We start from the raw sequence: 18,743 nt of genomic DNA on the forward strand, positions 1-18,743 counted from the left end.
GTATAAGGGTTGAGAGAGAGAGAGTTTTGAATCTTCGATCGAAATGCTTAGGGAGGGTTCTGATTCAAAATAAGGTTTCACAAAAGGACGCGCGTGTGGCTACCACATTTGGAGGCGTTTTCCCATTATAAAACGGTGCCGTTTTGTCTAATAGAATATGCGGCGTTTATAAAACGTCATTAAATACTAATAACAGTGACGTTTAAAAAAACGTTGTTAAAAAAACGCCACCATATCCCCTGTTTCCTGTAGTGCATCTAGTCAAGTAGAACTTAAACATATACTAAAACAGTCAGTTTCAAATCACGCCTAAAGTTTTGGTTGCAAAATATTACTGGTCTCAATACTAGTGCTTATTTTGATAACCTTTTTATAATATGTTTTAATTGTAATGGAAACAATTAGACCATATTATCTATAATTAAGTTTTTAATTTGTGGCCCAACTACCTAGTACTTTCACTAGTTTCTTGCTTAAGAATCACTTGTTCCACTTCCAATTTTTTTTTCATTTCCATTTTTTTATTTTTTTTCAGGGAGCAGCCATAACATGCTACGTGGCATTTCACCCCAAGTTGAAAGGTGTAACTGGAAAGTATTTTCTTGACTGCAATGAGGGGCCACCAAGCAAGTTTACCACGACAAGGTGTTAGCCAAGAAACTTTGGGATTTCAGCAACCAGTTGATTAATTCAGCTTAGAAAATTTAAACTATATGTGTGTCTGTGTGTCTCTGTGTGTTTCTCATTGTTTGATTTCAATAGTTGAGTTTTTTCACAAGGTACTGTTAGTTTTTGTTGATTATATGGTTTATGTTGAGCCATTTGCTTCATGATTGTAAGAGTTATATATGGATGTAATTAGGAGCATTCATAAAAAACTGGTAGAATTCAAATAAATAAATAAATAAATAATCAATTCAATTCAATCCAAGTGTTGGTATATTCCGGATTTTATTAGTTTTGGTTATGGTACCAATTTCGTAAAACAGTGGAATTTTTTTTTTTTGAACGCCAAATGATGGAACTGTTAAAATTAACTCAGTAAGTTCCATTTGCGATTTTAAGGTTTCAATTATAATTCTAAACCAATTTAAAGAGTGATGTGTTTATTTATTATTTTTAGATATTTCTGTATGTAAGAACAAAAATGCATTGGCCAGCAAGATTCAAATACCAATTTATGGAATTGAGTAGGTTTGATCAACTCAATTATGTCACTTGTTGATAGTTTATATTTTATAATAAGACATAGAAAAATATTTGAGACATATAATTTATTATTTTTAAAATTTATCCCTAAATTAATGATGTTCTGACAAGTGTCAAATTTTGATTTGTCAAATATTCCATCGTGTGGGGGTTTAACTTCAATGCCATATCATTAAGGATTATGTAGGAGTGATAAATTAAGAAATATAACATTATTGTAAAATATATATCATATCCAGTTATAAATTATTTTAAGAACTATAGACCAAACCAAACCAATGATTAGTTAGGAGTGATATATCGTATCTACTTATATATTAGTTGCGATTTTAATGAGGAATCATTCAATCTCTGATTTGTTTTGAAATCAGATAAATTTAATTTATGAACACCTATGAAATATGAATACTTTAAAAATGTTAACGTGCAAGTTTTAAATATTTATTGAATATGGATACATGTATATATTGGATACGTTATACATGATATGTACAAGCCTAGTCGCGACGGAGACGCAATGGGTACCCCTTATTTATGTGACTTGATCATTACGGTATTTTGAATGTACAAAAACACTTCACAACAAAAGTCTACCCAATTAAATTTAATATATATGTATATATATATTTTTAAGAATGTCCATATATACACATCCACCGGGATTGGGAGCACTTAAAAAATCTTTTTTTTTTTAAGTAATTTTTTTTAAAATTATGGTAATTTTTTTAAAAAAAAAAAATTCAGTCCGTAAAAAATTCTAAAAAAATTTAAAATACCAAAATAAATAAATAGATAAAATTTTAAAATTTTATTTATTTATTTTTGTCTTTTTCTAATTTTTTTAATTTTTTGATATGTCTTTTTTAATTTTTAATTTTTCGATACATCTCGTCGACTTAAATCTAGAGATCTAAATCTTTTAAAAGATTCATTAAAAGAAGAAAATAAATAAATTAAAAAAAAACAAATAAACATATTTTTCAATTTTCTTTTCTCAAACTGGATTTCATTTTGCTGACAAATATATATAATTAGGTAGATATTGCTCTGCGTAAACAAAACATATCTATAATATAATCAACTTCCACAAGTAATGCAAACATGAAGAAACTAATATATAACATGATTTGTGTTTCAATTCATACAAAATACAAATTCAAACCAAGGCTTTAGATTCCAATATTACACTGTGAATTAATGCAAAAGCGAGAAAATTGACCGTGATCGATTTAGTTGAGCTCCAAGGTCTTCAATGTGTCTCATCATCGTCATCAACCTCCCACAACCCCAAGGCTCGGACAACCAATGCCGAGGAGCCGACGACGACCGCAGCAAAAACCAGAGGAGCCATCGGAACCCTAACCAACCCCTCCCACTCACATGCCCGAGAGAATACAGACTTCCGAGAGATCGCCGATACGAACGCCGCCTCCGACCAGAACGACGCCACCGCCACAATCACCGTCAGAACCGCCGTCCATGCGGCAGCGTAGAGCAGTGGCGGCGGAGAAGGCCACCGGGAGGTGAGCCGGTGGAAGATTGAATTGAAGAGAGTGAGAGTCATTTCCAGGATCAAATCAAGCACAACAATGGCGAAGAATGATTCGAGCTCTTGTGTGGATATGCGTACTAACATAACAGGTGCCACATACGCAAGAAATAAAAATAAACAATAAAGAATAAGCAAGAAATAAAATTAAATAATAAAAAATTAATATCACAATATGTATGTTGTTTAATTGATAAGAGTGTTCTTAATGAAACTTATAATTTTAAATTCAAACATTACTTATGCCACATGGACACTAAAGTCTAGTGCTCACATATATAATAGTATAAATATATATAGGGTTTGGCTTTGGTCCAGTCCGCCATTGGACTGGATCGTGCTGTTGGGCCCGTGGGGGCTCACCACGGATTCCGTTTTGAAAATCTGAATCGTTTCAATGTGTAGAACTCGTCGAGTACGATATGCCTGCGAAAAATCTCGTTGATCGGATATCGATAGCTATGTGATCAAATCAGTTTTGTATAAAAAAAAATAGATGGTGAATAAATTAACGGTTGATAAAAAACTATTTTGATCACATAGCTATCGATATCCGATCAACGTGATTTTTCACAGGCATATAGTACTCGACGAGTTCTACACATTGAACGGTTCAAATTTTCAAAACGGGACCCGTGGTGGGCCCCCACCGGCCCAATAGCACGGTCCAGTCCGATGGTGGACTGGACCAAAGCCAGGCCCATATATATATATATATATATGATAGAAAATGATATACAAGTCTACGTTTTAAATTTATTTTTTATATATGTAAGTGATATGAATAGTTATGATTTAGAAAATATGAGAGAGAGTGTTACTTTAATATACTAATTAATTATTATATCATTGAACTTGAAAATTAGATCTAATTTTTAGACTTTTGCAGCAATGTCCATATATGATTACAATAACGATTCATACCGCTAAAAAAAAATCACTAATAGCATTAATGCATTGGGAATGACAAAAAAAAAAAAACAAGGCATATGCAGTGGGCGGGGCCCACTGCCACATCATTAGTGGTGCTATTAGAGCACGACTTTTAGTACTCTCAACCATTTTTCATATGATTATGTGGAGAAGAAGATGAATCTAAACTCAACGACTTTGGATTGGGAATTGCACGAAGTAGATTAACCCGAGTGTTGTTGATGATCTCATGAATGAATTGACCTCCTATTTGCTTGTTCGAGTTCGGTATGTTGGAATAGAATATCTTTCAGAGTGGTTATGTGGGTGACTGAGATTGTTGTTTTTGTTGTTGATACCAATGCTTTAAAAATCAGATCGGTGAACGAATTAAAAAATAGATTAGATGGATGGGTCATTGTTCAACTATCGAGTTGAACCGAAATTAAATCGTGACATTATAATTATTTTATCAATATTTTTATAATTTAAAAATAAATAAAATACGTTCATTTAAAATATTTTTATAATTTAATATATATATATATATATATATATTCATCAAACATATATGTTTATATATTTTTTCATATTAATATTGTTTGTAAAAATATTAATTATACACGTGTTTGAGGGAAATTAGTTTGAATACAATTAATGTTATATATTTTCTATATATTAACAAGGAATCATGGTGGCAATGTGGAAATTCATGCTCTAAGTTTAACTTAAAATGACTGATTTTCAAGAGAGAACAAATTAGAGAGTATATCCAAACTGGATTATAGATCGGTCGAGTCCGATGGTGGACTGGACCAATAGCACGGTCCAGTCCGATGGTGGACTGGACCAAAGTCAGGCCCATATATATATATATATATGATAGAAAATGATATACAAGTCTACGTTTTAAATTTATTTTTTATATATGTAAGTGATATGATTAGTTATGATTTAGAAAATATGAGAGAGAGTGTTACTTTAATATACTAATTAATTATTATATTATTGAAATTGAAAATTAGATCTAATTTTTAGACTTTTGCAGCAATGTCCATATATGATTACAATAATGATTCATACCACTAAAAAAAAATCACTAATAGCACTAATGCATTGGGCATGACAAAAAAAAAAAAAACAAGGCATATGCAATGGGCGGGGCCCACTGCCACATCATTAGTGGTGCTATTAGAGCACGACTTTTAGTACTCTCAACCATTTTTCATATGATTATGTGGAGAAGAAGATGAATCTAAACTCAACGACTTTGGATTGGGAATTGCATGAAGTAGATTAACCCGAGTGTTGTTGATGATCTCATGAATGAATTGACCTCCTATTTGCTTGTTCGAGTTCGATATGATGAAATAGAATATCTTTCAGAGTGGTTATGTGGGCGACTGAGACTGTTGTTTTTGTTGTTGATACCAATGCTTTAAAAATCAGATCGGTAGACGAATTAAAAAATAGATTAGATGGATAGGTCATTGTTCAACTATCGAGTTGAACCGGAATTAAATCGTGACATCATAATTATTTTATCAATATTTTTATAATTTAAAAATAAATAAAATACGTTCATTTAAAATATTTTTATAATTGAATATATATATATATATATATATATTCATCAAACATATATGTTTATATATATTTTTATATTAATATTGTTTGTAAAAATATTAATTATACACGTGTTTGAGGGAAATTAGTTTGAATACAATTAATATTATATATTTTCTATTTATTAACAAGGAATCATGGTGGCAATGTGGAAATTCATGCTCTAAGTTTAACTTAAAATGACTGATTTTCAAGAGAGAACGAATTAGAGACTATATTCAAACTGGATTATAGATCGGTCGACAATTCAACCGATCAAACCGGCCGGTTCAGTCCGATTTTCAAAACATTGGTTGAAACATAATTAAATCACATAATAAATATATTTTTTTTTAAAATAAATAAATAAATAAATATAAAGCCATTGTTATTAAAGTATTGATAATACAGTTTGCTCCAGTGAATGGATCAGACTGGTCCAAGCTCCTCAAGCCCACGTCCAAATGATCAAGCCCCCCGGATGACCTGCAAACAAGTTCAACGGGGAACTGGGTAGTCCCCCAGTGAACCCTCCAACGAGCAAGTTAGAGAGAGAAGTAGAGTGTAGAGAGAGAGAGATTAGAGATAGAAAAGCTTAACCTTCTTCTTATCTTCAACGTTTGCTTATATCCTTTGGTAATCATTTCACTGTCCCTTCCGACCTGCCCTTCTCGCCGAAAGTCTATGCTGTAGCTTACCTTGTTCAGGGTAAGGGGGTCCTGTTCCGACGGAGAGGTGTTGTCGTAATAAATGCTGTGATGGGCTGCATTGATAGTGATGTGTAGTGGCAATAACTTGGCAGATCTTTGTCTGCTGATGTGGCCCGTCATTTACCTGCCGTGTGTCTAAATGTCATTGGCTCTTTATGCCATGTTGGACTCCAGCTGTCCTGAACCTCACCAGCTGGGTTATGCATTGGGCTCAAAGTGATGGGCTTGGATTGTTCATAGTGATTCGTGGCCTTTATGGGCTTATACACGTCAGTAGTCCCCCATTCTCGAGTGCAGTTTTAGTCCAACGAATGGAATATTAATGAAGTAGATGAGGGTGTTAGGGATTGGTAGGATGGAGGTCGACCGGCAAGGGTGACCGAGGAGGTGAACGACTGGGAGGTGGTCCGACCGTGCAGGGCGACCGAATGGAAGGGCCGATCACGGGGAGGACCGACCGCAAAGGTTGGCCGAGTGGGAGGGTCGACCACGAGGAGGGCTGACCGCGAAGGGGGCCGACCGCAGAGGTTGGCCGAGTGGGAGGGTTGACCGCGAGGAAGGCTAACCACGAAGGGTGAAGTGGAGGGGCGTGGGGCTCAAAGGGCGACGTGTCACGTGGTGATTTGAAGTGGAAAAGACAGGGTAAGGGGAGGAGACAGTAGATCGTGGTCGTACACGTGGCAACATCCCACCGGGGAGGAGATTAGGCGCCAGATCAGAGATGAAATGATAGGTCATTATGGGTGTTGAACAGACAGTTTTGGCGGATGATTTGAAAAGTTTTCAAACTGGCGAAAATTAATTAGGATCCTTGGAATACGGGCAAACCGTGGGCTTTTGGCATCATTCGATTCACCTACTTGTTTACAAAAAATCAAAACATTCCAAGTGTTAATTCCTTTGTTGCTCACGATACACTTCTGCAACACTTTTTCAATTTCCTTGCACCTGCATCCGAAGCGATTCGCAGACATACTATAGAGATGGCCCAAGAAGAAACTACGAATGTCAGGGTGGATCCACTTGGTGATGATGATGCAGTGGAGTTGGCACAGCAGTACCGGACGGAGAGGGTGGGGGAGTTGGTGGGACGATCCCAAGGTTCCACCATGATAGCAGCTCCAAGGCCAATCAGTCAGGCAGAACCAGATCACTGGCACACAAAGGCAGACATATCTACTCTTACACCGGTGGATTGGAGGGAATAAGGGGGAAGTACCAGATTCCTTTGGAAATAGGGTTGAGGCTGCCGACATCTACCGAGAGGGTGTCGGATGCACGGACGGGGGAATTTAGCTTGTACGAGGAGGCATTGAGGGGAGGTGTGAGGCTACCGCTGCCTCAAGTTGTGGTTGATGTGTTGAATAAAGTAGATGCGGTGCCAGATGCCAAACGCTTGGAAAATATTGATGGCGTGCGCGAGTTCCTGGCCGCAAGCAACGGGAGGGTTAGCCTTGACGGTAGATGAGTTCTTCTCGTGCTATAAGGCCTTCGGCCTACAGGACACTTGGGTTACATTGCAGGCGGTGGCTGGACGAGGTCTGGTGGCGGGTCTGCCATCTTCGGTAAAAGACTGGAGGCCAAGGTGGTTCTTTGTGACGGCAAACAGCGGGGCGGGAGGTCGCACAACTTGGAAGGTGCCCACCAAATCGGTCGAGCCCAAGCTGGACAAGGCGACTGAGGACCGAGTGAAGAGGGTGAGGGATTGGAGGGAGGAAAATGGAGTAAGGTGAGACGAGCTTGTCCTACCGTCGGTTCTGTTTGCCTTAAACTTGGGACCGCAGCCGTTGAGAGGGGTTCCAGAAAGGGAGGAGTTGAAGGTGCAGAGGAAAGTGGAGGAGGAGGAGGAAAGGAGGTTGTTCGCTGTAGACGCGCCCGTGGGCCTCATGCTACAGTTCAGACTCGATTTATGTCACGGTTCTTAATCTGAACCAAAGAGTCCAAATCTGGCAAATCGTTTTGAGAAACAGATTTTTGAAAAAGTAGTGCCAAACATGGACTGCTTTGCCAGATACAGAGTCGCCACCTAAATATTTTTTTTAAATGGGGAAATTTAGGAAACCCTGACTCGGTGCCGAAGGCCACATGTCCGTCATCACCGGAGTTGTCTCGGCTCGGGAGCTTGGGTACGATCGGGGAAGGTCAGCTATGAGCACCCCCTTTCGCCCGGTCCGAAGACCGGCCTCTACTAACCATGATATCCGATTTTGAAAACGCTATGTGTTCTTATTCCATTTATTAGCCTAGAATTACTATGTTATGCGCGCAGCAAACAAGTATAGACTAGATTGCCTAATTTGGAAATAAACATTGCATATCCGTTCGGTTTGAAAATGCTTTGGAATTTGCTACTCGCAAGTAGGCTAAAATACGGATTTCAACGAGTTTTTCCAACTCAAACAATCCAACCTTCACCCACAGGCATTCAAAACAGTTTAACACATAAGCATCTAGCCACATGTTAAGCATGCTGTCATGGCAACATTCACACTCATGCGATATGCTAAAGCGGAAATACTTACATCGTACTCCGGGCCAAAACAAAGAACTTGTTAGCAAACATGCATGATCCAAGTCCATGTTAAGTGCCTAATGCATCGCATACAAAGTGTTGCTAGAATAGGCTCGGCTATCCTCAACATGGCATGTGAGAATGCACAACTATCACATATTCAGTTTAGAATTTGAAGTACGAATGCAGTTAGCGTGATGTACCGAGCCTAATGCATGTAATACAAATGCATGGATGCACACATGCGTAGCATAAGGTATGCTAAATTAAACGTGCCCTAATCTACCATCGTAAGCAGGTAAATAAAAGGGAAGAAAGAAGTGAGGTTGGAAAACATACACACCACCCACACACACTTATTACAGATTTGCCCTCGCTCGGAGGGACCGAATAAATATTACAAATTAATTAACTACGCAAGCTAATTAATATTACAAATTGCCTAATTTAATTAACAAATTAAATAGACTAAGAAAAACAGTAAAACGCCTCGAGAAGCGCGCCGCCATGCGCAAGCTGCCTCTGTTTTCTTCCCTCTGCTCCTCTGGAGGCTGTCAAAACCTCAGGATTACATCCCTGGACACTGGGGAGTACCACCGGCTGAATGGAATCACCACCGGCACTGGTGTGTGGCCATCGGCACAAAACGAAGCTGTCGGCAGAGAAAAGGTTGCCGGCCGGCACCTTACACTGCCGGTCGGCAAAGAAAGCCTGCAGGACCTGCAACTCACAGCAACAGAGGGCAAAACAAGGCATGGCAGCACAATTCAAGGCATGTATGCACCAACCATGTCCCTTATCATGATAATGACTCAAAGGGGCATGTGCCTCGATTCTCGGACCACCAATCACGCATTTCCATGCATGATGGCCCGAAGAACCAAGTATGCAACTTTGATTTCAAATGTATGCAAACCAATCAAACAAAACTCCCAATCCCTATCACCCAAGTCAAGGGACAAGGAATGCATGCAAGATGCAATGCAACCTAGGCATACAAGCTAAGGATGCAACATGGCATAGCAATGAACTTATGCAAGCATGCAAGCATACGTATGACAATGCAAACTAATGCTAAGATGGTCTTATACATGAATTAGGCAGCTCTAATAAGGCCTAAAACAGTGGCCATTAATGCCCAAAATGGATGCTAAGCACACATGCACACACACACACGTTAAGACCCAACACTTAGGCACAAAGCAAGCAACATTCAAGCACACTTGGAAGAGACATTCATGGACTAAAAGCATGCAACATAAGCTCTGAAAATCATGCTAATACATGGTGCCAAACCAAGCAACAAATCAAGCTAAACATGCAACAAATAGTCTAAGTGTTCAAAGCAAATCCAAGGAGCATTGAAATACACTTACAAGACTAAACATGGTATGAGCTTATCAACCAAAAACAGAGTTTTGGGGCATCAATACAAGGCCTAAGGACCACTTAGATGGCATCTAACTGACTCAAAATCAAAGGCATGCATAAACACCAAAACATGGAGCATTGCAACACATACTTTCAAAGCATCAAAGAGGCATGCAAGACAATCAAGCAAGCATGAAAATGGGACTGAAATGACATGTAGGATGATCCCAAATCACCAATTCGATGCAAAGATGTCATGCTACACATGCACATACTCAAGGCTAACAAGCCCAAATACAAAGGAGCTATATCAAGCATGCCAAAATCGACCCAAACACTTATGGATAGATCTAAAACATGTCAAAATAAGCACAAAATCTTCACAAGACCAAGCCTAAAACATGCTCCAACTAAGGCTAACAACCTAAGACATGTTAAGGCATAAACAAGGCATTACATGGCAACTATGCTAAGCATGCATGGAGTTCCAAAACCAACTTAAAATCATGTTATATTATGGATATATAAGCATGAAAAACAGACCAAACATGCTCAACACACACTCAAGCATAATGCTCTCTCAAGAGGCCAAAATATGCCCTTTTCAAGGACAACAAGGAGAAGGGGTGGCCCTCTCCTTCTTGGGACTTCAAGGCATCATCTTCACCACTGAAATCCCTCAAGATTTCAGTGGTGAAGAGACCCCAACACCAAAATCCCGGAGCTAGCACAAAATGGCTCAAAATGAGGCCTTTTAAGGCCTAAGGGTGGTCAACAACCCTCAAGCAACAAAACACTCTTAATAAACAATAAAGAGGGCCTAAAAAAAGAACTTTTTTATGTTATACAATAAGCACAAAAACAGCTCTAAGACAAGTAGAAAATCAATGCAAAAATGGGGAAAAAAAGAGACTAGGTTCTCACCCTTGTAGACCTCTTCACAAATGGTGCTCCAATGGCCTCCTTTAGCTTGAATCCAGCACCAAAACTTCAAAACAAACCCTTTAGAACCTCAGCTCCAAGAGGAAGGTGAAACACTAGGTGTTTGTGTGCAATAGTAAGACACAAAACACCTAGTGAACAAAAGAGAGGGAGAGAGAGATAGAAAATGTATCTAACTCAAAACCCTAGAACTAGAGCTCAACAATGGCTGTTTTGCTCTCAAAATATCCTAAGTCTCCAACCTAAGTCTCTCTCTCTTTTTTGTCCAAGAGAGAGCCTCTCTCTTTTTTGTCCAAGAGAGAGCCTCTCTCTATATGTCTTGTAAAGCTTACAAGACAAGCTTTACAAGAGGGAGATCCTTCCATACACGTGTATGGAGGGGAGCAAAAGCAAGACAGCTGTCTAAAAATATCTGCAAAAGCAGATGAACAGCAATCGGCCGGCCAAAAATGCCATCTTGGCCAAAAAGAGTGCCGACCGGCACAACAAAGTGCTGACCGGCAACAAATAGTGCCGGCCGGCAAACTACATTGCCGGTGGCAGCAAACACCAGCCGGTGGCCTCTAGCCACTGCCGGTGGTGGGTAGGGATGGTCTACAAGCCCTACCCTGCCTCTCAAAGGCAAGATGCAAGTGTTTGGTGCAAAACCAGACACTAAACGGTCAAGTTCGGAGATTCTGAGGCAAGGCGCGCGAGCCGAGGCCTCCGGGAACTCCAAACGAACACAAACATAGATAATCACCGAGTGTTCAAACGGTGACGTCCAAGTCTTGAGGACGGTCAAAAATGGGGTGTCTACATTCGCGCGGGTAGACAAGTACAAGGAGTCCCAACTGGGGCTTGCCCCAAAGCCGGTCGCGAGAGAGCGGATCCGACCGCGCCCCAAGCTGTTGAGGGAGAAAGACTTAGGCAGTTTTGTGCCCCGACCGCCCCCAGTGGATCCTGTGAAGGAACGGGCGAACAAGGAGAGGGATGCTTTGAAGAAGAAGAAGAAGAAGAGGGTGAGGAGGAGTCAAGAAGAGCCTGCCTTAAAGAGGAGGAGGGAAGTGGTGGGTGAAGAGACCAGCATGGCGAAGAGGGCAGAGGGGGGGAAGTAAAGGAGACCCTAGGGAGAGTAATTGCCCCAGAAGTGGTGGACATTGCCTCAGAGGGCATGGAAGTAGTTCCAGTAGTGGTAGCAATCGCCGCGAGGGTCGCCCCTAAAGTGCAAGTAGAAGGTGGGGCGACCGGCCCTGAGCCAAGGGGGGAAGAATAACCCCAGGGGGCTCCTGCACCCCATGGAGGGGGGGTCAGTCTAACTACTGCGATCTACTATGCTCGTGCGGTGGCTGGGTGGCTGGAGGGAGAAGAAGGCCCAGCCAGGGCAGGGGCAGACCACCTTGTGGGGATTGTAGAAGAGGCAACCTTGCGCTCAGCAGCCAGATTCAATGAGGCTGAACTGCTGAGGGGGTTATGCTCCGCTCAAATGGAGGTAACCACCTTAGCAGGGGCTCTGCTGAGGAAGGTTGGGGCTGCAAAGCTCAAGGCAGATGAGGCCAAGACTCAGCTTGCCAAGTTGAAGGAGAAGAGTGCAAGTTGGGAGAGTGCCCACGCTGATCTGTAAACGCTCAAGGTGGAGCTGGAGAACACACGCCGCCAGGTTGTGTCGCTCGAGTTCCAACTGGCTGGCGAGCAGAAGAGGTTGGATGAGACCCGAAAAGCCTGCGCGGTCGCGGTCGAATGATATAAAGAGGCAATGATTAATAATGAAGAGCTGGTCAGGCAAAAGGATGAGGCAGATGTGAATATTAGCGGTCTGCAGAAGGAGTTGGAGGGCGAGCGTGCAAAGGCACTGGAAGAGAGGGAGAGCCTTCAGAAGGAGTTGGAGGCAGAGAGAGTGAAGGCGACTGCTGAGAGGGAGACCTTGAAGAAGGAGTTGGAGGCAGAGAAGGCCAAGGCGACTGCTGAAAGGGCGTCCCTAAAGAAGGAGTGGGATGAAGAGAGGGCTAAGGCAACCTCTGAAACGACGACCCTGCAGAAGGAGTTGGAGGAAAAGAGGGCGAAGACAGCCTCTGAAAGGGCGGCTTACCCCGATCTGTATGTGGCAGCAGCGAATCAATTCAAGGGGTCTGCTGAGTTTCAGATAGCAGTGGATGCCGCGGTCGCCAGCAGCTTGGTGAGGGAGGAGTCTGGAAGGACGGGCCCATCGAGGATGACTGCTAGGGGCAGAACTGAAGCGGAAGTGATTGAGAGCTTCCAGCAGTCAGACTTCTATAAACACGAAATGGTTGAGTTCTGGGACAGTGACTGGAAAATGTTCAAACGTAGGGCTGAAGAACTGTTCCCAGACTTAGACCTCAGTAGTGTAACAATTGGTGAAGATGATGTGGCCCAAACCCCCCTGGATGAGGGTATTGAAGAAAAAGACCTTGTCTCCAGTGAGGAGGAATGAGGGAAGCGAAGAAAGTTTGTACTTAAGAGAGTTTTTTTTTTTTGAATGGCTGTAATGAACTCATGTACAAATTTCTGAATAAATAAAATTACAATTATGTTTTCGTTTGATTGTCTGTTCTTGTACAGTTGAAATGAATAACGTGTGGGCGAAGCGGGTGTAGAACTCATTGTGAAGTGCAAAGTGAAGTGAAACTTGTAATAAGAACTAAATGTAAGAACTCCTCACTGTAAAGTGAAGTTAAAGTTGTAATAAAAACTCAATGCAGAGTGAAGTTAAGAACTCCTCAATGCAGAGTAAAATTGAACTTGTAATAAAGACTCAATGCAGAGTAAAGTTAAGAATTCCTCAATGCAGAGTGAAATTGAACTTGTAATAAAATTATAAGTTTGTGTTTGCCACACTGCTGAAGTAGATTACTGGTTTATTGGAGTGAGGCTTGTCTTGTAAGGAAACAGGTTGACTTGTAATAGTTTGATTGAGAAGAAGATAACATGACTTGTAAAGAAAACGTGTAAGAACGTCTTTGGAATTTGACTAAACAAAGAGTGGTGTAAAGACTTGGACCTGGAATTGTGACCAAGTGTGTCTACTAATTCCACAAGCATGAAGTTTGCATAGATGGTGTACGGGGAGCAAATATTCCGGCGAGCCCGTACTCCTTTCTTCCGAGCTCCGTCGATGTCCGATCACCTGCGAGCAAGTAACGGTGAGCTACCCGGCGGTGTGTGGCCGGAAAAACCCTCCGACGATCAAATTAGCACACACCTTAGGATGGATAGAGAGAAGGGAGAGAGTGTTTGAGTGTAAGAATTCCTTACAGAGATGTTCGTGTGTCCCGTATGGGGGGCGCAGACATGCTTATATACCTTCTGAGCCCCATATCCACTCCCAGTCATCTCCTGACACGTGGCTCTGCTATCCCATCTGTCAGCATAGATCTTGCTGAACATCACCTAATCTCAACTGCCTGACTTCACAGCTGGAGCTCGGCAGCCGAGCTGCTCTACCACGGCCATGCCATGCCTCATACCCAAGCATTTCCCTGGAAAAGTCCAAGGGGGAACCGGGCTAGGCGGCATCTCGGCAAAGCCTAGCCCGAAGCACCCCGTGGCCAGCTTTCATGCCGGTCAAACGGTAACCTCGGCCGACCGCGCCTTTCCGGGCACCGGTCACTCGGCTTGTCTGGCATCGGCTAACCTCGGACCGAGCATCCTGGTCCGACTGAGCACTGCCTTACCGAGCTGCTTCTTTACGGTCTGGGGCGGGACGCACTCGGCCCAAGTTCTGCCCGGCCCAAGTTCTGGCGGCCCTTCTCTGGGCGAACAGTCGATCATCTCGGCCCAATGCACTGCTGGGCTCTCAACCTGTTCGGTCGCTACCTCGGCCCAACTCCTGATCATAAATCACCCTCTCAATTGCCCCTTAATTCCGTCCGCGAAAGTGTGACTGGGATTACTCACTTCGACCGAGATAACATTTCTCCGGTCTTCAAGACGCCGAACCTCGACCAGACTAGTTAACATAATTGTCTGCAACCTTGCCCGGTTATATTCCTCGGCTGACATCCTCTTCGTCGAAAGTAGCTCGGTTAGCTCTTCGTATTTGCAACCCGTCGCTTCAGTCCTGTCGTAGCCATAAATGGGGACACGTGGCGGGCTGCCATTGGTCATCGGGTAGCCAACCCGCCGTTTTTGCCAGAATTTGAATTTGGGCGGTCTCCTTTGTCTATACATACATGCCCTTCTCAAACTCCAAATCTTCCTACTGCCACTTCGATATTCGACCTCAGAGCTCTTGCATCTTCATCCAGACTTGCTGCCACTCTTCGTGCTTGAAGGATTAGGTCCTGCCCTTCACTGGTAAGTCATTCCACCCTCACTTTGTTGCTATTCTCTTTCATATTGCACACATTAGGGCACAAAAACATAGCTATTAGGGCATAGGTCGTAGAATCCGCACTTAACCTTCCATTGTTCTTGGTGTTCTTCATCTTCATGAAGAACACTGAAAAACTGGGGTGAACCGGGCTCCTGGTCCTCTTTTGATCCGAAAAACCAACCTGACCGAGCAAATAACATGTTTGTCTCAAACCCAGCAAAAACCGAGATAATCGAAAGGACTTGGTCGCTCAACCGGGCTAACATCTGGTCTGCTTGGGCGACCGGGCTCCTTAGATAGAATAGAAACCTAGGTGGTTTGGCACCCTTAATGACCGAGCTAAAATCCAGCTCCTTTTGCGCGACCGCGCTAACACTTAACACTTGCCATCCTTTTCCTGCAGAGTCCAAGGGGACCACTGTCATTCCTGAGGCTCTCAGGACCGAGCAGCATCCAATAACCAGTGCCAAACCCCTCAGCTGGGATACACTAAGCCGGCCACAAATGGGGAAATTCCGCTTCCTAGTGGATACTCCGGCCGCACTAGCTGCTTTCAGAGAGGATTACGGCATTCCGGCCGATGTTCATCTCGAACTGGCTGAAGAGGAGACCACTCCCTGGGGAAGAGTTGACCAATGCCCCTTCACCGTGCTCTCAATTGTTGAAGGGGGCCTCCGTTTCCCGCTCAACCCTCTTATAACCGAGTTTCTTCGCCGCACCGTGCTGGCACCCACCCAAATGTCCACCAATACCTATAGAATTATCAACGGTGTTCACGAATTGAACAATCGGCTAGGCACCCACTTAGGTCTAGCCGAGATATTAAGGTAATACACAATGGGCCACACCAGGGACGGTTTGGCTTATTACTTGAAGATCAGACCGGGCAAGGAAAAAATTGTGACCGGCACCCCGGATAAAGATCTTCACGACGATGATTTTTTCTGGGTGTCGGGCAATTACGAAACAGCCGAGGTGCCGGGCTGGTTCATAAACAAGGACTTCGGTTCTTCATGTAAGCCACTCACACTTGCTCGGTTATCTTAACTCTTTACTTTGTAACTAACCGGTTTTCCTGTTTCTTTTGCAGCAATCCAAGCCTTGCAAGCCAACTATCAATTTCCCAACGTCGAAGCAATTCGGACTGTGCTTAGGTACCGTCACCGAGTTTGCAACGATTTACTTGGCTACACACCGACCTACAGATATTCTGCTCCGCGCCGGAGTAGAGTAACCGACTTCCTCGGCGCTCCTTCGCCGCCTCCAGATCCTTCCCTTCCTGACGTTCCCCTCATTCGCTTGACCGAGGAACAAGAAATGGCCAAGCGCAGCAGAATCAAGAACCTGCTCACCGCCACATCCGCCGAGGTGCCGAGCGTAGTAACTCGGTCGCCAGCCACCGGTCAATCCAGTGGCGCCGTGGTCGCCCTAGCCACTCAATCCGCCGGGCAATCCAGCCGAGAACCCTCTGCACGACGTGCCGGTAAAAGAGCTCGGACAGACCCATCCGCCGAGCTAGTCACCGAGCTTACCACCGAGCATCCAACAGACTCCCCCGCCCCAGTGCCGGCCTGGCGCCCACATTTGAAGCACCGGGGTCAAGACATCCCGGCGACGGCTTCGATCAAGGCTGATAAAGAGCATCTGCTCGCCTTTGATCTGTCAAAAGCTCTGCTCCTACCGAGCGACGTGGTCGGCAGCGACCACGTCCCTGACACTCGGTTGGTCAAGTCGTCAGTGAAGTCTATGGCCAGGGTAAGTTGATGTTCCTTTTAAAAATTTCACAAGTGTTTGCTCGGTTCCCTTTCTGCTCGGTCCCTTTTCTGATCAACTTTGCTTCTTTGTGCAGGCCATTCAAAAACAACACTTGGTTTTGGAGTGCATCCACCGGCTTAGGCAGAAAGCCAACGACACAGCCAGCCAGGTTGAAAGCCTTCAAGCCGAGCTCGGCCGGGCTAAGTCTTCGCTTGAAATGGCCAACTCCGACAATAACAGACTGCTCGGCCAGCTGGATGCAGCCGAGAAAAAGCAAAATGAGCTCCAAGCCGAGGTGGACACTCTAAAGAAGTCGAAGAAGAAAGCTTGCCGGGCTGCAAACACCGCCGGCTTTAACGAGGCCGAGGAGAGCTACAAGAAGCAGGTCTTTGCAACGCAAGACATCTACTTCAAAGCAGGCTGGAAGTTTGCCTGCGAACACCTCGGCCAAGGCTCCGACACCGACGTATTTGCCAACCCTCCTCCAGCTTTGCTACCGGTCTACCTTGTGCCTTACGCAAACGACGTGTTCAGCGCTCTGCAAGCGGAGGCCGAGGAAGGACTTGAAGATGGAGAGAATGGCACAGATTCTGAGGCAGAGGAGGCCGAGGTGCAAGAGCAGCCCGGTAGTGCTGAGCCCGGTGCCCAAGACGTCAGTCCTACCATCAACCTTGATGTTGGCGAGGACGAGTTCACCAATCTCTCCCCCCTAGTTTAGTTTTCTTTTTCCTTGTTCTTGTATTTTTGCTTCCAACTCTTTTGATGTAACCGGGCTCTGTCCCCACCTTTTGTAATGATTTTCTTTTCAATGAGAAACTCACATTTTTCTAAGTGTTTGCACGGTAGTAATCAATTCCATCTTCAGCAAAATATCTCGGTATAACTCATCGTTTGAACACTTTGTCGACCGGAATCCATAACACGGTCGAAGCATTTCAGCATAACAAAACAAATTCATGAACCGAAATACCCATCTTTGTTGTAACAAAGTTGAACAAATCAACACTTCCAGCCGGAGTACATCATCTCGGTTGGGAATCCTAAGTTGGACAAGACCCCAACTCTTCCAACCGGAGTACATCATCTCGGTTGGGAATCCTAAGTTGGACAAGACACCAACTCTTCCAATCGGAGTACATCATCTCGGTTGAGAATGCAAAGTTGGACAAGACACCAACTCTTCCAACCGGAGTACATCATCTCGGTTGAGAATCCGAAGTTGGACAAAACACCAACTCTTTCAACCGGAGTACATCATCTCGGTTGAGAATCCGAAGTTGGACAAAACACCAACTCTTTCAACCGGAGTACATCATCTCGGTTGGGAATCCTAAGTTGGACAAAACACCAACTCTTCCAACCGGAGTACATCATCTCGGTTCGTAACATTAAAATAACAGTCCAAGTGCTAAAGAAAAATTACTTCTATAAATTGACAAAAAGAATTACATGCTGTGGTGCAAGCCAAAAAATTTCTTTGCACAAGAAAAGAAAGCAGAAGCTTAAAAATAATACAGTTTCAAGTTGGCCGCATTCCATGGCCGGGGTATTGCTCTTCCCTCTAAATCCTCCAAGTGGTAAGCCCCCTTGCCCGCCAGACCAGTGATCATGTAGGGACCTTCCCAATTTGCCCCTAGTTTGCCTTCTCCTAGCACCAGGGTGTTGCCCATAATCTTCCTCAAAACCCAATCACCAACTTTGAACGGTCTGGGGTGCACCGTCTTGTTATACTTCTTTGAGAGCTCCTGTTGGTAGGCGGCCACATGGATGGGGGCCTTCTCCCGACGCTCGTCCACTAGGTCCAGCTCCAAGGCAATAGCCTCGGTGTTCAGCTCGGGATCAAAACTCTCGCTTCTGAGGGTGGGC

At 43.5% G+C, this 18,743-nt stretch overlaps 1 protein-coding gene across 1 annotated transcript; it reads right to left on the minus strand.

The window, feature by feature from the left end:
* Positions 1 to 2,458: 2,458 nt before the first annotated feature.
* Positions 2,459 to 2,845, minus strand: LOC114287387 (uncharacterized). Its single transcript, XM_028230716.1, has one exon. The coding sequence runs from the start codon at positions 2,843 to 2,845 to the stop codon at positions 2,459 to 2,461; it is 387 nt and encodes a 128-aa protein (XP_028086517.1).
* Between the last annotated feature and the right edge of the window lie 15,898 nt (positions 2,846 to 18,743).

This window comes from Camellia sinensis, chromosome 3 (assembly GCF_055761805.1).
Source record: "Camellia sinensis isolate YWXY chromosome 3, ASM5576180v1, whole genome shotgun sequence".
NCBI classification, from domain to species: Eukaryota; Viridiplantae; Streptophyta; class Magnoliopsida; order Ericales; family Theaceae; genus Camellia; species Camellia sinensis.

Bases quoted from the DNA above. Each gene is read 5' to 3' on its own strand.
- LOC114287387 (XM_028230716.1), bottom strand. From the start codon at position 2,845: ATGTTAGTACGCATATCCACACAAGAGCTCGAATCATTCTTCGCCATT.